The sequence below is a fragment of the Bufo gargarizans genome, chromosome 3 (genome assembly GCF_014858855.1).
Source record: "Bufo gargarizans isolate SCDJY-AF-19 chromosome 3, ASM1485885v1, whole genome shotgun sequence".
Lineage (NCBI taxonomy): Eukaryota > Metazoa > Chordata > Amphibia > Anura > Bufonidae > Bufo > Bufo gargarizans.
Genome location: NC_058082.1, coordinates 88,930,189 through 88,952,197, shown reverse-complemented (window position 1 = coordinate 88,952,197; position 22,009 = coordinate 88,930,189). Strand labels below are relative to the sequence as shown.

General features: G+C 48.2%; 1 protein-coding gene across 4 annotated transcripts in view; it reads right to left on the bottom strand.

Annotated features, from left to right (window-relative positions):
• Positions 1 to 22,009, bottom strand: part of LOC122930938 (paraspeckle component 1-like) — a 121,708-nt gene that overhangs the window by 54,383 nt on the left and 45,316 nt on the right. For all 4 annotated transcript variants that reach the window (XR_006388192.1, XR_006388193.1, XM_044284683.1 and 1 more), the window contains exon 6: positions 13,672 to 13,774. Coding sequence is in view for 2 of the 4 variants with exons in the window: in XM_044284683.1 (XP_044140618.1) it covers positions 13,672 to 13,774 (103 nt within the window). In the remaining 2 variants the exon portion in view is untranslated. The remainder of the gene's footprint in view (positions 1 to 13,671; positions 13,775 to 22,009) is intronic.

Here is a 22,009-nt window from a genome sequence, read left to right as displayed (position 1 = left end):
TTTTTTAATTTAACTATTTTGGCAGATTGTCCATTTTAATCATATTCTTTCTTTAACACATCAAGGGTTAACAGCCAAACAAAACAATATTTATTACCCAGATTCTGCAGTTTACAGAAACACCCCACATGTGGTCAAACTGCTGTATGGGCACACGGCAGGGCGCAGAAGAAAAGGAGCGCCACATGGTTTTTAGATGCCATGTCCCATTAGAAGCCCCCCTAATGCAACCTTACAGTAGAAACTCCCAAAAAGTGACCCCATTTTGGAAACTAGGGGATAAGGTGCCAGTTTTATTGGTACTATTTGGGGGGACATATGATTTTTTGATCATTCATTATAACACACGGTGGGGCAAGGTGACCAAAAAAATTGGTTGTTTTAGCACAGTTTTTATTTATTTTTACAGCGTTCACCTGAAGGGTTCGGTCAAGTGACATTTTTATAGAGCAGATTGTTACGGACGTGGCGATACCTAATATGTACACTTTTACACAATAATTGCATTTTTGAAACAAAAAAGATGTTTTAATGTGTCCATGTTTCGGGATGAGGTGACCGTTTTATTGGCACCATTTTGTGGGACATATGCCTTTTTGATCACTTTGTGATGTAAGGTGCCAAAAATGTTCACCCGAGAGGTTAGGTCATGTGATATTTTTATAGAGCTGGTTGTTACTTTTTTAAATTTTTTTATTATTTCACTAACACAATAATAGCATTTTTGAAAACAAAAAAATGATGTTTTAGTGCAGGGCAGGCCAACCTGCGCCTCTCCAGCTGTTGTAAAACTACAATTCCCACCATGCCCTGCTGTATGCTGTCTGGGTATGCTGGGAGTTGTAGTTTTGCAATAGCTGGAGAGCCACAGGTTGTCCATCTCTGTTTTAGTGTCTACATGTTATAAGAACTATAGTTATTTGTATTTTTTTAGCGATTTTCTTATGCAGGGGCTCATTTTTTGCAGAATGAGGCGACTGTTTTATTGGTACCATTTTGTGGGACATGCACCTTTTTGATCAGTTTATTATTTACTTTTTTATGGTGTTTATCGGACTGGTTCGATAATGTGATATATTTATAGAGCTGACCGTCACGGATGCGGCAATAGCAAATATGTCCATTTTATTAAATTTTTCTCTATTTTTAACTTTTTTATTCCTTACTTGGGGGATTTTTTTTTTTTTTTTACATGTGAAACTTTATTTTATTTTTTTAACACTTTTTATTTTACACTTTTCATCCCCCATAAGGTCATACAAGACTTATGGGGGACATTTACGCTTTTTTTTTTTCACTGTTGATTTCTTCTGCAACTGGGGCTGACATAGTTACAGGAGAAATACACCCCCCGGAGAGGCTGTACTGCATGATTCTGCGCTGTACAGCCTCAGAGCAGGGCTGATAGAGGTCTGTAGAAGACCTCACAGCTCCTGCACTCACCCGACTCTGGCGGTCACATGACCACCGGGCTGGAAGAGGAAGCGCATAGCGCTTGTCTGACTACGGCAGTTTTGTATCAGTTATTAACACTGGTCCTTTCTATGCATAGAGAAGGCTCCTTGCAACAGGCTGAACAAGGAGTACCACAGGGGTGTGGAAATAAAAAAATAAAAAAACTACTTGTCGAAGGACTAAAGTGGGGGCTCAATCTACTTGTCCCTCATGATCATCTACTTGTCCTGAACTTATACTAACGTTATACTGTGCGGGGGGCAGGGGCCACAGGGTGACGTTATACTGTGCGGGGGGCAGGGGCCACAGGGTGACGTTATACTGTGCGGGGGGCAGGGGCCACAGGGTGACGTTATACTGTGCGGGGGGCAGGGGCCACAGGGTGACGTTATACTGTGCGGGGGGCAGGGGCCACAGGGTGACGTTATACTGTGCGGGGGCAGGGGCCACAGGGTGACGTTATACTGTGCGGGGGGCAGGGGCCACAGGGTGACGTTATACTGTGCGGGGGGCAGGGGCCACAGGGTGACGTTATACTGTGCGGGGGGCAGGGGCCACAGGGTGACGTTATACTGTGCGGGGGGCAGGGGCCACAGGGTGACGTTATACTGTGCGGGGGGCAGGGGCCACAGGGTGACGTTATACTGTGCGGGGGGCAGGGCCACAGGGTGACGTATACTGTGCGGGGGGCAGGGGCCACAGGGTGACGTTATACTGTGCGGGGGGCAGGGGCCACAGGGTGACGTTATACTGTGCGGGGGGCAGGGGCCACAGGGTGACGTTATACTGTGCGGGGGGCAGGGGCCACAGGGTGACGTTATACTGTGCGGGGGGCAGGGGCCACAGGGTGACGTTATACTGTGCGGGGGGCAGGGGCCACAGGGTGACGTTATACTGTGCGGGGGGCAGGGGCCACAGGGTGACGTTATACTGTGCGGGGGGCAGGGGCCACAGGGTGACGTTATACTGTGCGGGGGGCAGGGGCCACAGGGTGACGTTATACTGTGCGGGGGGCAGGGGCCACAGGGTGACGTTATACTGTGCGGGGGGCAGGGGCCACAGGGTGACGTTATACTGTGCGGGGGCAGGGGCCACAGGGTGACGTTATACTGTGCGGGGGGCAGGGGCCACAGGGTGACGTTATACTGTGCGGGGGGCAGGGGCCACAGGGTGACGTTATACTGTGCGGGGGGCAGGGGCCACAGGGTGACGTTATACTGTGCGGGGGGCAGGGGCCACAGGGTGACGTTATACTGTGCGGGGGGCAGGGGCCACAGGGTGACGTTATACTGTGCGGGGGGCAGGGGCCACAGGGTGACGTTATACTGTGCGGGGGGCAGGGGCCACAGGGTGACGTTATACTGTGCGGGGGCAGGGGCCACAGGGTGACGTTATACTGTGCGGGGGGCAGGGGCCACAGGGTGACGTTATACTGTGCGGGGGGCAGGGGCCACAGGGTGACGTTATACTGTGCGGGGGGCAGGGGCCACAGGGTGACGTTATACTGTGCGGGGGGCAGGGGCCACAGGGTGACGTTATACTGTGCGGGGGGCAGGGGCCACAGGGTGACGTTATACTGTGCGGGGGGCAGGGGCCACAGGGTGACGTTATACTGTGCGGGGGCAGCCGCTTGGTGACGTTATACTGTGCGGGGGCAGCCGCTTGGTGACGTTATACTGTATGGGGCACTAGGGCAGCCCCAAGGTGACGTTATACTGTATGGGGGCCACAAGGAGACGTTATACTGTATGGGGGCAACAGGGAGACATAGTTTATCAAGTGCCACGTGCAGTGCAGATTGCAGGCAGGGCCAGAGCCTCAGAAGACAGACAGCACAACCTTTATTTCTGACACCCCTGCAGATGAGCGTTCCTCCCGGAGCCTGTCCACATTGCAGCTCCCGGCCTGACCTGCAAGTGCTGACTGGGGTCACATAGCATTATACTGATTTATGATGCTATGTAACCCTTACAGTTCTGGAATGTGTTGGATAACACTGACAGCATTATGTCAGTGTTATCCAACACATTCCAGAACTGTAAGGGTTACATAGCATCATAAATCAGTATAATGCTATGTGACCCCAGTCAGCGCTTGCACGTCAGGCCGGGAGCTGCGATGTGGACAGGCTCCGGGAGGAACGCTCATCTGCAGGGGGCAGTGGGGTCTCTCACTCCTCTTCTCCCATCTTGGCCTGCAATTACTCAGTCTCTAGAGACGGTGTGCTGACTTATTGTGCGCTCCTGTGCTGGCAGGTGGGCGGAGACTTCGATACAGGAGCCGGGAGGAGCGGGGGCCGCCTGCAGGAAGTGATATGTACGGTACTCATATGCACGATGCAGGGGCAGGCTGACATAGATGTAGGAGCGGTCAGCTCGCGGCTAGCATATGACCGCTCCTATTACTGCCCAACCGACATGTTCCTGCTACTTGCCCGCACAGGGCTAAACAACTGTTCAAACTACTTGCCCGGCGCCCGGAACTGCATGTCCCGGGCGTCGGGCGATAGGAATTCCACACCCCTGTACCATAACGGTAAGAACTCTGGACAAGCAGCAAAGAGTGGTCAATGACCTCACACTGCTGAGTTTATATGATGATCTGTTTATCTGCCCTACTCCAAAAATAGAATAGTAACACACTAAAATAGATTATCAAGGAATGGACCTCTCCTTTAGCGTGATAAGCAAACAGACGCTTGAAAGCAAAATGCAATTGCTAAATCTTCCAATACATGACTACATAAAGACCACTGGCAAAGCCAAGTCCTTAAATATGGACAGAGAAAATTACAAGAAATATGGTAACTTAATAGTGGTGTAAAATTTATATGGTAAAGATGTCACGAGATCTAGGTAAAGTAGTTGATCAAGATTGGGCCATTAGCTTTAAGGGGGTTGTCCCACAAAAAAACACTACATTTTTCAAACCAGCACTTGGATCTGAATACTTTTGTAATTCCATGCAATTCAAAATTTAGTATAACCAGTGAGCTATTCAATAAAATGCATCGGTATAGCACCACCTGCTGTTTGTTTTCTTTCTTATTTCTTTGCCCTGTTCATTGAGACTGTTGCATGTTTAGTTTCAACTTTCAACTGGTCCCTTAGGTATATGCTAGGGAGAGCATGGATACGCTCCCCTTTCTCGTGCATCGTGATCTTTCAGCATCGTAAAAAAAGGATTGCTCTTTGTCATTAGATTAGTTAATATGGAGTCGTCTACTCGCTAACGATCTCATACCAACCTCTTGACCAAGCATTTGTCCCCATCTTTACATGTAATAATGAATGATTTAAAAGCAAACTGGTAACGACCGCAAATACGAACGAATAGCAATGTGCATTATAAGCAAAATTTTCGTTGCTCACAGTCGCAACATCTTCGATCGTTTGTCGTGATCTGTGTGGCATCTGCTAATGTAATAGTGGCTTAAAGAGATTCCAAAAATAGAGGAAATGGAGAGCGCAACGCACATGCATGGCAACCTTTCCACTCACTGCTATGGGACTGCTGGAAAAAGCAGAGACGGCACTCCGCTATTTTCAAAACAACCACAGCGGTGAATGGAGGGTGGCCATGCTTGGTTGACTAGCTCTCCTTCACTTTGAGGGGCAGATTCTGGAGACAGAAACGGGTCCCAGAGGTGGGATCCCCACCTATCTGACATTGACTGCATATCATAAGGAGATGGGAAAACCCTTTTAGGTTTAGTACAAAACACCAGTCCTATCTATACAGTAATCAAAGACACCAAATAACTTAAATATAAAAAATGTCCAGTCAGGAAAATGATATATAAGCAAGTGCCTACAGGGTTTGCGTAACAGGTATTTACTTCCTTTAGATCTTGCTGCTTGGCTGCTTTTTAGCTCAGCCCATTAGGAGCTGTGACTACAGCCTAGTTACAATGCCTACAGGAAGTCTTAGGGTAGTCCAAACCACACCTCCTGTCTCATTATTGGTCCAGTCTACTGCTCCCTCCAACGCCCTTCCTCCTGTGATTGGCTGCATACAAACATGTCCTAAAAATGTCACATACTTTGACAGGTGGGGTACTAAGACACTCCATTTACTAGAATGAAGGGGCACGGGCACTGCACCATGGGCACTCGGCAGAACACAGGGAAGTTGGAGTTAGGTCACATCAGAAGATTGTTTAATAGGTACAAAATAAAAACAGAAGTTTGCTGGTAATTAGGCATCAAACCTCTCCCAATTTCCTGCTTCTAAATAAAAAGTGTACACAACTTGATCAAATAGAAAAAATAAATTAAAAAAATGACCATAAATAATTATTGTACTGCACAAAATGATAACTGCTTTACATAAATGTACATAGAAACACAAGCAATTACATTCCCATGTAAAAAACAATTGATGCACATTTCTTTCAGTTGAGAAACGCGATTCATTAATAAAAATGTTACTTTAGTACACAAGGCACATTTCTGACATGGCTGACATTTCATCACAAAAAGTGTTAAGTGCTGCATCAAAATAAGAAAGGAAAAAACTGATATGTGGTTAGTGTCCAATAACTTCTGAGTCAATAGGATTTGTTTCTTAAAAGGACTACAACTTATCAAGGTTTACATGCATATAATGCTTACAATGAGGCTGAGAACGCACTCATACACACAGTGGAGTCACATTATTATGACCACCAGCTAATATCCAGAGTAAGGCCCCATGCACACTGCCGTGTTTCACAGCCGTGTGCGGGCCGTGGAACCGCGGCCTGGATCCCTCCTGAGAGCAGGAGCGCACGGCGTCACTGGTTTCTATGACGCCGTGCGCTCCCTGCTGCCGGCACAGTACAGTAATACACTGGTATGATCTATACCAGTGTATTACTGTACTGTGCCGGCAGCAGGGAGCGCACGGCGTCATAGCAACCAGTGACGCCGTGCGCTCCTGCTCTCAGGAGGGATCCAGGCCGCGGTTCCACGGCCCGCACACGGCCGTGAACAACGACCGTGTGCATGGGGCCTAACTGTCTTGTGCAGCACAGACAGCAGCTAGAAAGACTGGGAGTGACTCTAAGGTCCTGGTAGGTTGTCGCAGGTATGTGGATCCATGCTGACTGCAGTGCATCCCATAGCTGCTGGAGGGTGTGTGGAGGGAGGATACATAGAGGAAACACGACGATCAAGATGGTCCTACAGATGCTCAATTGGGTTCAAGTTTGGGGAATTAGGGGGCCAGGGTAGTTCTTGGAAGTCTTGGTCATGTTCTTTCAACCAACATCGGACATTTCTAGCCATGTGATAGGTCGTATTGTTTTTCTGGAAGATGCCATCCGTCCCATGGAAAACAAGTTAGCATGTATGGGTGTGCATGATCTGCAAGGATGGATTTATACCCAGATGGGCTGCGAGTGCTTTCTACATGGATGAGTAGGCCTAGAGAACGTCACAAAAACATTCCCCAGACCATAACACTGCCTCCACCAGCTTGTGTTCTTCCAACAATGGTTGCAGGGTGTTTTTTCTCAGATTTTTCTCTCCAGACACGCTAACATCCATCCGTTGAATGAGGCAGAAAACGCCGGTCAGTGGCGGTCCAATTCCAATATTACAGCAAAAAATGAAGTATTTTCTGTTGCTGCACCTTCGTTAGCAGAGATGCAGTGACCATCCAGATCCCCATATACAGTAGGGTTTCACCGGGTATCGAAACATCGATACTTTTGTACCAGTAGTGATTCGATACCGGGATTTGCCTTTTACGGATACTAGGCTGTGCTACTGCGCAGCCTAGTATCGGAGAACATGGAGCGCGCTGGTCTATGGAGTGCGCATGTTCCCTCAGCAGCACAGGAGAGGAGTCAGTCTCTCTCCCCCCTGTGCAGCCGCTGCCAATGAGGAGAGGGGCGCAGGAGGGGAGGGAGTGTGGCCACTGCGCCAATGATAATTAACGTTTAATACAAATACAGGAGGCGGGTGTCGGCTGCAGAATCACATAGCCGGCACCCTGCCTCTATGACAGGGAGCTGCGATCAGCAGCAGTTAACCCCTCCAGTATTAAAAACATTGGTGGCAGTGGCCATGGGGTCTCCTGACCCTCTCTTCAACGGTGGTGCAGTGGCAGTTGTAATCGGAGCCCCAGCTGTGTAATCCTGGGGCTTTGATAGGTTACCATGGCAGCCAGGACACTACTGAAGCCCTGGCTGCCATAGTCAGCTCCCTGCTGCTGTGTGTAAAGAGCACAGGGCAGCAGGGAGAGTGTGAGATCCTATTCACACTAATAGAGCTCTATTAGGATGAATAGGACAAGGGATTAAAAGAGTCCAGGTTCTAACCCCTAAGGGGGGGAAATAGTTAAAATGTAAAAAAAAACAAAAACACACACACACCAAAATATTAAGTAAATCACCCCCTTTCCCAATTTTACATATAAAATATATAAACAAACATATTACACATTGCCACGTCCGAAAAGTCCAAACTACAAATATTAAAAAAAGTCTCCTATATGCGGTAAACGCCATAACAGGGAAAAAAAATTAAAAAAAAACTGCATAATTCGCCATTTTTTTCACCTTGTCACCCCCAAAAATAGGATAGGACTGTTCAATTATGGGCCGGACAATCCATAAAATGTGGAATGCACGCAGCTTTTTTTGGGCCACAAGGAAACGTTATACTGTATGGGGACATTATACTGGACAAAGCAGCCACAAGGAGACATACTGTATTGGGCAGCCACAAGGAGACATTATATACTGTATGGGCAGGCAGCGGGGCACAGGGAGACATATACTGTATGGGCAGGCAGCGGGGCACAAGGAGACATTATATACTGTATGGGCAGGCAGCAGGGCACAAGGAGACATTATATACTGTATGGGCAGGCAGCAGGGCACAAGGAGACATTATATACTGTATGGGCAGGCAGCAGGGCACAAGGAGACATATACTATATAGGCTGGCCACTTGGCAGGCAGTGGGCCACAAGAGTCACTATACTGTATGGGGCCACCAGGAGACATCATACTGTCTGGACTTAGGAACTATACTGTAAGGGGGCCACAAGGTGACATACTGTATGGGAACACTTTGTAACCCGTCATCAGTAAAATAATGTCTTGTGGCCCCCATACAGTAATGTTTTCTTGTTGCTCCTGTATGGGGGCCACAGTGAGACATTATAGTTTATTAAGTGCCATAACCATGTGCAGTGCAGCTTGCAGGCAGGGCCAGGGCCGCAGAAGACAGACAGTACAACCTTTATTTCTGACACCTGGGCCGTTAGTGTCTCTCACTCCTCTTCCCCCACCTTGGCTTGGACATGGACTGCTGACTGACTTTGCGCGCCTCGCTCCTATGCTCGGCCAGTGGGTGGAGACTTGAATATTGGAGTGAGGAGGAGACGGGGGCGGTCGCTGCAGGAGTTAATATGTACGGTACACATATGCACGATGCAGGGGCGGGCTGACACAGATTTGACATATGAGGTCACCAAATACCGCGGTTATTTGAAAACAGAGATATCGCTGTTTCTTAATACCGCGGTATATTGTTGACACGGGTTAACCGCTCAACCCTAGTATCGAATGGTATTGAGTATCGCAATACTTTATAGTATCGAAATCAAATCAAAAGTAGGGTTCGCGCAACTGTAGTTTTAAGGCAGATTTACACTGCCCGATAATTGGGCGATAATTCCTGCGAACACTCATTCGGGACAATCTGCCGGTCTAAATGTGCAGCAAATAGCTTGTTTATTGGGTGATCCTGTCGTTCGTGCAGGCACCTAAATGAGTATTTCTGGGAAGCAGATTGTGTGGTCTAAACAGCAATCTGCTACCCAGAAACAATGCAGCTGTATGGGGCCGAGTGATCGCAACAGCGATACTTCGTCCTCATACTGTGGAGGAGATCCCTGCATGTAAACGCAGAGGTCTCCTTCACTGAACTAGCAGCCGACTGTAAGGAAGAGACGCTTGCTTCCCAACCATTGGCTGTAACATTGTATAGTGTAGACCACCTTTAGACACATATCTGGTGGCCCCTGGCTCCACTGCAGCGTGTCTGTTTTTCCTCGAGCACCTTTGTAGTTGATGTTTACCTCTCACATCAATGGCACGTGGTGCTAAGTTTCTAAGTCAAAAGCCAATAATCATCCCTTTTTGCAACAAATTGCCCATTTTAACCATGACAGCATCAAGGGATGTGTGCACAGACAGCCTATCGCACATTTACCCACCAAGCCAGCTCACTACACAAGACTTCTTTCTAGGGGTGCACCGAAATTCCGGCGGCCGAAAATGCACCTAATCCATTTCGACCGATATTGATACATATCGGCAGAAAATAGCGGGGAGGGACTGGGAGGAGGAGCTGGGGGCCGGTGCGTTCACTGTGCTCCGGCCCCCAGCTCCAGTAGTTATAAAATGTGTACAATTAATAAGGATTCTATTCATGAGGCCCCCTCTGCAGTAGAACATTCAATATAGCCACATCCTACTCACAGGGCTGTCATCTTAATGCTGGCCGGCCGGGCAGAGGAGCGGCAGCGTCACGACTGACGTCATGTGCCCGGCCTACTTTCTGAATGAAGGAGGCGGCGCAGGCATGTGACGTCAATCGTGACGCTGCCGCTCGTCTGCCCGGCCGGCCAGCATTAAGATAACAGCCCTGTGAGTAGGATGTGGCTATATTGAATGTTCTACTGCAGAGGGGGCCTCATGAATAGAATCCTTATTAATTGTACACATTTTATAACTACTGGAGCTGGGGGCCGGAGAACAGTGAACGCACTGGCCCCCAGCTCCTCCTCCCAGTCCCTCCCCGCTATTTTCTATTAATTGTACACATTTTATAACCAGTCTGTACTGGAGCGGCAATGGGGGGGGGGGGGGTCTGTGGATGGCACTGTTATGGGGTGGGTGGGGTCTGTGGATGGCACTGTTATGGGGTGGGTGGGGGTCTGTGGATGGCACTGTTATGGGGTGGGTGGGGGTCTGTGGATGGCACTGTTATGGGGTGGGTGGGTAATATGATTTATTAAATTCATGAAAAAGAATTATTAATAAAATCATTTTAAAAAAAAAGTATTTTAAAAGTATTTGGGCAAAAAGGCAGTTTCGGTTTCGGTCAAGGGGTATCCTGAATTTTCGGTTTCGGACCAGAATTTTCATTTCGGTGCACCCCTACTTCTTTCACAAGCTAAAAGCTGTCCACATTGAAAGTAGGAAGAGATCATTAGAATGGAACTAGACTGTGTATAAATCAGACAAAAAAAAAAAAACAAAATAAATATAAAATAAGAACACAAAATAATAACTGACACAGGGCCATGTTAAACGAGAATTGGCATAATGCAGTACATTCTAGAACTGTAAGGGTTACATAGTATCATAAATCAATATAATGCTATATGACTTTCGGCAGCGATGGAAGGTCAGGTCGGGTGCTGCGATGCGGACTCGCTGCGGGAGGAACGCTTGTCTGCAAGAGGCCTAAGGGTAAATGCATACGATCAGGATTGCGTGCAGCAAATCCACACCGTAGGTCATGCAGATTGTTTTCTATGAGAATTTTAAAATTTTCATACACACAATGCAGATTTTTTTTTTTGCGCGAATTTTGACCTACGGTGCAGATTCCAAAATCTGCAGCAGGTCAATTAATTTTTTTTTTCCTGACCAAATTTTCTCCATTCACTTCAAAGGGGAGAGTAAAATCCACACCAATTAATGTGGATTGACTGCACAGATTTACCTGTGGATCTCAGTGTGGATTGTCCGCACAAATCCTGAAGGTGTGCATTCACCCTTAGGTTGCAGAAAACCAAATCTAACAAGATAAATCCTTCTATCCATTCCTAAATAGTGCAATAGCAAGACAGATTTGCTTTTTCAGGGTCTGTAGATCTGTGTTGTGGATCTGTACCCCGTAACCAGGTAAAGTACATTATGCAAGTAAGGTTTCCCAGGACCCTGAAAAGGAAAATCTGCCAAGAAATAGCACTATTCAGTTTTGAGGACAGGGATTTGTCTTAGTAGATTTAGTATTAAGCATTCACTATTACAGCTCAATATCGTGGAAACCCAGCTCTCGTACACTGTTGGAAGTTATGATTTACCTAAACCATGAGAAATTGTTGTCGCCTATAAAGGCAAAACTGAAACCAGGCACTAGGGAAAGCTGGGTAGAGCTGGCCAGTATTCCTGCAAACACACAGGGGGAGTTCTTGTAGGCTTTGAAGTCCAGGAGGCGGTCCTATCAGTGATTGACAGCTGTCTTTGTATACACAGTCATAGAGGGGAGGCTGTCAATCACTGATAGGACCATCTCCTGGACTTCAAAGCCCAAAATGAGCAGGAATTGAAATAAATAAAATAGAATATATTTTCCCATAAAACTCTCTCTCTATAATTATATATATCTGCTCAGCTCCTCTTGCTCTATAACATGCTGCCTTCAGCTCAGACACCATGACCAGTTTCCTTTAAGCCCCACCCCTTTCCTTAACTTCCTGTGTGACCGAGTTTACGTCAGTGCACATATATCCAGCTGAAGATGGAGGAGCAAGGAGGAATGAGGGACGTGACTGCAGGAAATCTCCTAAAATAGCTTTCTTAGTGGTTTAAAGATGTCCAAACAGAAAGAAGTAAAAGGTAAACTTACTTTAGCAGTATTGCATGTTTTTTTTTTTTAGGGTTTAATGTCCTTTCAAAGTACCTTTTATTTAATGTGGCAAAATATTCACTGAAAGCAACGTTGTATCAAAACCTGAGTAAAATTAACCTGTTACAGTACAAAAATTACATTGCAAAATGTGACATTAAATATGATGAAATATTCATGCTGTAAGATACGGACAATAAGGAGTATTACTAAAATGCTATTAGTATGCCCACGCCATTAGCACAACTGGTTCAAGGTTGTTCATCAGAATATGCCTTTCCAAAACCTGTACCACTATAGATGGACATACGAAAGATGGCAGCGGCTCTGCTCACACCTCAGTATATGGAGAGCTGTCCCCAGCACATACACCAAGTCTATCCATAGACCCATTTTTTTTACCTACATGGGCAGCAGAGTACAAATGCCTATACAATGGACCATTTCTCTCTTCTTTTTTTTTACATTGTTGCAGATAGGTAATGTATACCGCTATACAATGACATATTGGAGCCTTCCACCAGACGTCTAGGTGAGGAAACACTCCAGATGTGATACAAACAGAGCCCAAAATATAGTAAAATTAAAAACTGATACGCCATCACAAAGGCAGCTAAAATGACAAATGGCTGTTATATTGACAGTTTGGTCATGCAAAGTAAGGAGCTGTATCTGGACCATGTCAGTAAGCAACCCGACAGATACAATTACTACCCCGAGTCTGGTCGACAGACTACCAGATTTATTTCCTATTACAGAAGGAAAAAAATAAAAGATCCAGGAGGCAGAACAACTTAAAAAGAATGTGTCATCAGAAAATTACCTTTTGTTTAAATCACATTTAAATCATATTTTTTTAGTTATTTTTGTTTTAATTCACTAGACAACTAATCTTTTTTTTTTTTATATTTCAAAAATTCTGCAGTTTTCGCTCTGGCCACTAGGCCCCATAACATGCCGAGACTTCCTGTTCTGTACAGGTAACTTTTCAATAGTTATCAGATTCTCCAACAAGACTACAACAGATATCACCTCTCTATAGATAACATAGGATCCACCATTCACAATAGGCGGTATCACCGATTATCTTCACCCTCCTGACCTCTGTACAGGTCAAAGAGCATGCCTAGAAAACTTTTCCATATTAGTCAATAGCGTCAGCTCCTGACCATTGTGTTTATGGACCATGGGGCTGCTGTTAAAGAAGACATATTCTAGGCCTAGTGGCCAAGGTCAAAACAGCATAAACAGTGACATGGAAAACTTAAAAAGAAATCACCAAAAGATCTACAAGATGTGTTTAACGTAAGAACACGATTTAAACAATACGTCATTTTCTGAGGACACATTCCCTTTAAGTTTACTATCTAACAAGTAAGCTGATATCACAACAGAGAGCGGTGACGAGTACAAAACTACACAGAACTGCACGATTACAAGAACCTAGCAAACCTGCCACAAAAAAACGTGAAGCAATGAAGCCCAAGAACATCCACCACACTCAGCTGGATGACGGTCGTTTTATGGAGAGCAAACTTTGTTTTATGATAAACGGATTGAATCTGGAAACATTACTTACAGTGTCCATGTAAGCTGGTTTGAAACTTTCCTGACGTCTTAGATCATCCTGCTCCCTCTGACGAATCATGTCTTCTTCCCGTCGTCTCTGTTCTTCTTCATGTCTACAATAAAAATTTATATAGAGACCATGAACTAGGGGAAAGATATCCGTTTGATACCCAAATAAAGCAATACCAGAGAGCGCAACTGCATGCACTAATAGGAAGGGGAGCTGAAAAAGCACCTCCTGGATCGGTGAAATCATATTGGTTGACACATAGGCTAACCAGGACCTTTATACTACTCTTTCAGCATATGAAATATAAAATTATTTTGCGTGTTTACGCTGGTGACAAATATCTTAAAGGAAATGGCTAACTATTACATTTAAAGGGTTCTCCAGACTCCACATATTGATGACCTATCCTCAGGATCGGCTATTTCCTGTATATGACTGCACAGGTGCACAGGTCTTCTAATGTGTATTAAAATCATCTAAGTATATCCCCTATCCACCCTAGGCTACTTTAACACTTGCGTTCAGAGCGGAACCGTCTCAGACGGATCCGCTCATATGATGCAGACGGTGGCTCCGTTCAGTACGGATCCGTCTGCATTATATTGTTAAAATATTTCTAAGTGTGAAAATAGCCTCAGACGGATCCGTCCAGACTTTCAATGTAAAGTCAATGGGGGACGGATCCGTTTGAAGATTGAGCCATAGTGTGTCATCTTCAAACGGATCCGTCCCCATTGACTTACATTGTAAGTCTGGACGGATCCGCACGCCTCCGCACGGCCAGGCGGACACCCGAACGCTGCAAGCAGCGTTTAAGTGTCCGCCTGCTGAGCGGAGGCTGAACGCTGCCAGACTGATGCATTCTGAGCGGATCCGCGTCCACTCAGAATGCATTAGTGCTGGACGGAAGCGTTCGGGTCCGCTTGTGAGCCTCTTCAAACGGAGCTCACAAGCGGACACCCGAACGCTAGTGTGAAAGTAGCCTTATAAATACAGTGAACTCAGGTTTTATAACCCGATAGAATCGCTCTTCTTTCTGCCCAAGGGGCGGCGTTTCAGCTAAACTTGCGCCCAGCCAGCCGCGCCCCAACCGCCATTTTGAAGCGCCGCCCAGCTCATCAATATTCACTTCGCTGGGCGGCTTCTGCTGTCCCCGACGTTCCGAGATCCCATAGATTTCTACTGGGCATGCGCGGGATCTCGGAACGTCGGGGACAGCAGAGGCCGCCCAGCGAAGTGAATATTGATGAGCTGGGTGGCGCTTCAAAACGGCGGTTGGGGCGCGGCTGGCTGGGTGCAAGTTTAGCTGAAACGCCGCCCCTTGGGCAGAAAGAAGGGTGATTCTATCAGGTTATAAAACATGAGTTCACAGTATTTATAAGGTGGACAGGGGGTATACTTATATGATTTTAATACATATTAGAAGACTTGTGCAGAATATATATATATATACCGTATTTTTCACCCCATAAGACGCACTTTTTCTTCCCCCAAAATGGGGGAGAAATGCCCCTGCGTCTTATGGGGCGAATGCTGCCACTTTTACATCGCTGGCAGCGATGTATGAGCAGAGCGGGGACTCGGGGAGGGACTGGGAGGAGCTGGGGGCCGGCAATAGCGGCGGGGCGGTGCAGTCAGTGTAGTATAGCACCGCCCCGCCGCTCCGGTATGCTAATATATGATCTCATATTGAAGTAATAGTTATTAAACATGCCCCCCAACTGCTATTACTACCTTACCTCCTAATCGCTGCTGTAGAATTCAGGCCAGGCGGGCGGGCGGCAGCGTAACTCGTGTCACGTGCCTGCGCCGCCTACTTTATGAATTAAGTAGGCGGCGCAGGCAAGTGACGTCAGTGAGACGCGCCGTCCGGCCGTCCTGCCTGCCTGATTTCTACAGCAGCGATTAGGATGAAAGGTAGTAATAGGAGTTGGGGGGCATGTTTAATAACTATTAATTCAATATGACAACTTATATTTTGTGCGGCGGGCGGGCGGGAGGAGGGGGGGCGGTTCGGATTGCGATCTGTGGATGGCACTGTTACGGGGGGGGGGGGGGCATCTGTGAATGGCACTGTTATGGCCTGGGGGGGTCTGTGCATGGCACTGTTATGGGCTGGGGGGTCTGTGGATGGCACATATATAACAGTGCCACCCACAGACCCCCCCCCCAGCCCATAACAGTGCCATGCACAGACCCCCCAGGCCATAACAGTGCCATTCACAGATCCCCCCCTGTAACAGTGCAAGCCACAGATCCCCCCCCATAGCAGTGTCAGTTATCCACAGATCCCCCCATAACAGTGTCCGTCATCCACAGATCCCCCATAACAGTGTCCGTCATCCACAGATCCCCCCATAACAGTGTCCGTCATCCACAGATCCCCCCATAACAGTGTCCGTCATCCACAGATCCCCCCATAACAGTGTCAGTCATCCACAGATCCCCCCATAACAGTGTCCGTCATCCACAGATCCCCCCATAACAGTGTCCGTCATCCACAGATCCCCCCATAACAGTGTCCGTCATCCACAGATCCCCCCATAACAGTGTCCGTCATCCACAGATCCCCCCATAACAGTGTCCGTCATCCACAGATCCCCCCATAACAGTGTCCGTCGTCCACAGATCCCCCATAACAGTGTCCGTCATCCACAGATCCCCCATAACAGTGTCAGTCATCCACACATCCCCCCATAACAGTGTCCGTCATCCACAGATCCCCCCATAACAGTGTCCGTCATCCACAGATCCCCAGTAATAGTGCCATCCACAGACCACCATTAGTTCCAAACCCACCAAACACACAGCACACCTTTTGGTTAAAAAATTTTCTTTCTTATTTTCCTCCCCAAAAACCTAGGTGCGTCTTATGGGCCGGTGCGTCTTATAGGGCGAAAAATACGGTATATATATATATATATATATATATATATATATATATATATATATATATTATATATATATATAGCTAAATATGCTTATTGGGCCTGTCAGTGTCCCTTTAAAGTCCTAGTTCCAGTGATGGAGACTCCAGGGAACAGCTGATCGGCCGGGTTGTGGGGGATTGGATGCCCACCAATCTGATATTGATGATATATCTTATGGATGGGTCATCAATATGTAGAGTATTGTGCTTTTTCATAAGTGTATAAAACATTTATCTAAATATCATAATTATAGTGGATTTGATTAGAACTATAAGAGGCCATATTGCTATATGTATGTATTTTAAAGATGGCCGAGAGAGGGTCATGGGAAGGACAGTTCAGATAATTTCTTATCATGGATGTACCAGTCTGAAAAGAGGCATTCTTGTCTCCATATAAATTTATGAAAGGAGAAAAGGGTGCTCTCCAGACGCAGCTGGTGCCAATTACCTCTACAGTTTGGTATTTATTAATGAAGCAGAAAATCTGTGATATTTATATACGCTTACAAATCAACCTTAGTTTTGTACAAGAAAATCAATAAGGCTACTTTCACACTAGCGGCATGGACCTCTGGCAGGCTGTTCCGTCGGGTGAACAGCCTGCCGGATCCGTCCTGCCGCTAATGACAGTGTGCCCCCGGACTGCCGCTCCGTCCCCACTGACTATAATAGGGGCGGAGTTCCGGCAGCGCACCACGAGAGGCTGCCGGAATAAAAACCTACGACATGTGACATTTATACCGGCAGCCTCTCGCCGGAATTCCCCCCACATTATAGTCAATGGGGACGGAGCGGCAGTCCAGGGGCAGACTGTCACTAGTGGCAGGACGGATCCGGCAGGCTGTTCACCCAACGGAACAGCCCTGCCGGAGGTCCGTGCCGCTAGTGTGAAAGTAGCCTAAGACATATGTATAGTTTTATATCGTTACGTATTCTTAAGGACGTTTATGTATCTGTCATATATATTTCTCAAAAGGGACGCATATACTCCTATTATATAATGAAAACAGTTTTAGTATGGACTTTGTTCATGATTATCTGTAGAGATGTGTATTTTAACTAACCATCAATCACCCGTTGGTGAAGCAGAGGAGGCACACATATCTTTGTGAGAAAATAAGGCTTATCATATTATCGGTCCCATAAATTTAGGCTACTTTCACACTGGCGTTTTGGTTTCCATTTGTGAGATCCGTTTCAGGGCTCTCACAAGCGGTCCAAAACACATCAGTTTTGCCCTAACGCATTCTAAATGGATAAGGATCCATTCAGAATGCATCAGTTTGCCTCCGTTCCGCTCTGGAGGCAGACACCAAAACGCTGCTTGCAGCATTTTGGCGTTTGTCTGACGATGCAGAGGCAAACTGATCTGTCCTGAAACACAATGTAAGGCTACTTTCACATTAGCGCTCGGGGCTCCGCTTGTGAGTTCCGTTTGAAGGCTCTCACAAGCGGCCCGAACGGATCCGTACAGCCCTAATGCATTCTGAGTGGATGCGGATCCGCTCAGAATGCATCAGTCTGGCACCGTTTGTCCTCCGCTCAGCAGGCGGACACCTGAACGCTGCTTGCAGCGTTCAGGTGTCCGCCTGGCCGTGCGGAGGCAAACGGATATGTCCAGACTTACAATGTAAGTCAATGGGGACGGATCAGTTTGAAGTTGACACAATATGGCTCAATCTTCAAACAGATCCGTCCCCCATTGACTTTCAATGTAAGTCAAAACGGATCCGTTTGCATGATCATGAACAAAAATAAATAAATAAAAAAATACCAGACGGATCCGCACCTAAACGCAGATGTGAAAGTAGCCCAAGTCAATGGGGACGGATCCGTTTTCACTGACAATATGGCACAATAGAAAACGGCTCCGCCCCTGTCCAAGACTGATCCGTTTTGGCAATGTTAAAGGGAGTCTTTCACCTAATCTGAGCGTTTTAGACCGCTCAGATCAGGTTATAGACTCTTTAACCCTCATTACGATCATACCTTTCTCTTATGTGTCCCTCGCCCAGATAATGAAAATAACACTTTTTAAACTTATGCAAATTACCTTCTGAAGGTGCCCAGGGGCGGCGTTACTGGGCGATGTGCCCAGAAAAACACACCTCCAGCCGGCGGACGTCACGAGCGGCACCAGAGGACGGCGGGCTGGGAACTGGCCCGCACCTGCGCACTGCTCTGCCCATTATGGGCAGATGAACAGCTTTTCATATTGCGCATGCGCCGGCCAACTAAAGACAGCCAGCCGGCGCATGCGCAATATGAAAGGATGTTCCTCTGCCCATAATGGGCAGAGCAGTGCGCAGGTGCGGGCCAGTTCCCAGCCCGCCGTCCTCTGGTGCCGCTCGTGACGTCCGCCGGCTGGAGGTGTGTTTTTCGGGGCACATCGCCCAGTAACGCCGCCGTGAAAGACTCCCTTTAAAGATAATAAAACAGGAGATTTTTTGTGAAGCTCGCCTGTAAAATCTTTTTCTAGTCTTTTCCATTGGGGGACACAGACCATGGGTATAGCTTAAGCCACCACTAGGAGGAGACACTATGCAAATAAGAAAAAACAGCTCCTCCTCCACTGGCTATACCCCCATGCTCCAACAGGAGGATCTCAGTGCGTGCAAAAGCAGTAGGAGAAGGAGACAAAAACCAAATATTAATAAAGAAAACAGAACCGAGGAATACCGCCATCAGGCCATAAACCATAAGGTCCCAATAGAATACAACCAACCCCTCCTGTAACAGACAAGAATGGGTGGGAGCTGTGTCCCCCAATGGAAAAGACAAGAAAAAGATTTTACAGGCGAGTTTCACAAAAAATCTCCTTTTCTCTCCCATTCCATTGGGGGACACAGACCATGGGACGTCCTAGAGCAGTCCATGGGGTGGGAAGATCAACACCTCCAGAGGGAAAACGTCCAACGGTTAAACAGGAACCACAGCCTGCAATACCTTGCGCCCTAGGGCAGAATCAGCCGACGCCAGAGAGTGCAGCTGGTAGAACTTGGTAAAAGGTATGTAAGGACGACCAGGTGGCCGCCTTACAAAGTTGTGATGTAGAGGCTCGATTGCGCCTAGCCCAGGAGGCCCCCTCGCCCTGGTGGAGTGCGCAGTAACCCCCACTAGGGGAAACCCTATCCCAGGACCGATAGGCCATGGCAGTAACCGACAGGTACACCCGTAAAGCACGGACAACATTCAGAGAATAGAAAGCGCGCTCCTTGGGGTTCGCAGGAGCGGGGCAAAAAAGAAGGGACTGGGCGCAGTACCACTTTATCCTTGTGGAAGACCAAAAAGGGCACCTTGGAGGAAAGGGCGCCCAGCTCCGATACCCTCCAGAAAGAGGAAGACTCAGGGAAATGTCCCTCAGGGGCACACAGAAGCCGTCTGCAGAGAAGACAGAACCAGGTTCAGATCCCAGGGGGGCAGGGGAGGGACATACAGAGGGACCGAATGCGCCACCCCCTGTAGGAAGGTCCTCACCGGACCAAGCAGAGCCAGAGACCGCTGAAAGAAAATGGTCAGAGCAGAGACCTGACCCTTCAGAGAGCTCAGGGACATTCCCATCTCAAGACCCGACTGGAGAAGAGAGAGGATCACCGGAACGGAGAAACGAAGGGGAAAAACACCTAACTTCTCGCAAAAAGGCAAGAAAGGCCTCCCAGGTACGATAGTATATCCGGGAGGGAGCTCTCATCATGGTCTTCACGACAGAGTCTGAGAAGCCCCTCTTCTTCAAGATGAAGGTCTCAACAGCCACGCCGTTAAACGAAGCGGCTGTAAAAACCGGTGGAAGAGCGGTCCTTGAGACAGCAGGTCCTCCCTGAGAGGAAGAGGCCAAGGAATGTCTGCCAGCATCTGAGTGCCTTCCGAGAACCAGGCGCGGCGAGGCCGATCGGGGGCGATGAGTATGGTCGGGATCCCTTCCGCCACGACCCTGCGAAGAACCCTTTGGCAGTGGTGGGAAGACATAGATGAGAGCAAAGTCTCGCCACGGAGACACCAGAGCGTCCACCCCGTCCGCCTCCGGATCCCGAGCTCGGGCCAGGAACGTGGGAGCCTTGTTGTTGAGCCTGGATGCCATCAGATCCACGTCCGGGCGGCCCCAACGGCGACAGACATCCTCGAATACGTCCGGATGCAGAGACCACTCTCCCGGATCCACCCTGTTGCGGCTGAGAAAGTCTGCCGTCTATTTTTTTACCCCTCGGATGTACACTGCAGACAATATTGGAACATAAACTCCCGCCCTTTTCACCTCTTGCATCACAGTGCGGGTTCCGCCCTGAAGATTGATGTAGGCCACAGCTGTGGCATTGTCCGACTGGACCCTTACCGGGAGACCCGCTAGGAGGGAGGGGTCCAATGAGACAGAGAGAGGAAAATTGCTCTGAGCTCCAGTATGTTGATCGGAAGGCGGGCTTCCACCTCAGACCACACCCCCTGAACCGTACGAGCCCGGAGAACGCCACCCCAACCCAGGAGACTGGCATCGGTGGTGACGACTGTCCAGGAGATTGGAAGCAAGGATCTCCCTGAAGCCAGATTCTGAGGGGACAGCCACCACAGGAGTTCCATGCGAACCCGAGGAGGTAGGCGGATCTGAGAGTCCAGACCCCTCGATGTCCTGTCCCAGAAGGACAGGATCGCCTGTTGCAGAGGCAGAGTGTGAAACTGGGCAAAGGGAACAGCCTCAAAGGAGGTCACCATAAGCCCCAGAACCTGCATGCACTCCCTAATGGAGATTCACGGAGAATGCAGAAGGCGAGACACCGACTCCCGTATCCGTGAGAACTTGTAATCCGGAAGGAATACCCGGGCTGCAGTGGTGTCCAGAATCATCCCCAGGACGGTCACCTGGAAGGTTGGAGAGAGGACTTCGGGAAGTTGATCAGCCAGCCGAACTGCTGCAGAGTCTGAATAGTGAACCTGAGCCGGACCGGATCCCCCGGAACCCGAGAAGGGAAGAAACGTTAGAGGTCTGGAAGGGAATTCCATCTTGTAACCAGAAGTTACAATTTTCAGGGTCCAGGCGTCTCGAGAGCTCTCGAGACCTGCTGAAAGGAGAGCAGACGGCCCCACACCGCAGGCGGTGGGGGCACCCCTTCAGGCGGAGAACTGCTTGGGAGCCTCGGGGCGGGCAGAACTCCCCTGGAATTGTGCCCGCGGACGCCAGGAAGGCTGAGGCTTAAAGGAAGGCTTCTTGCAGGAGTCCTGAGAGACGCCGGAGGAGGGGGCTGTCTCGAAAGGACTGGTTTCTAGAGCCAAAGGGGCGAGCTCTGAAGGCGCGCTTGGATCTAGATTGGGGCAGGTGTGTGCTCTTGCCCCCCCGTAGCATCAGAGATAATCTTGTCCAGCGTAGCACCAAAGAGCCTGGAGCCCGCAAAGGGGAGGTTAGTGAGGGAGCGCTTG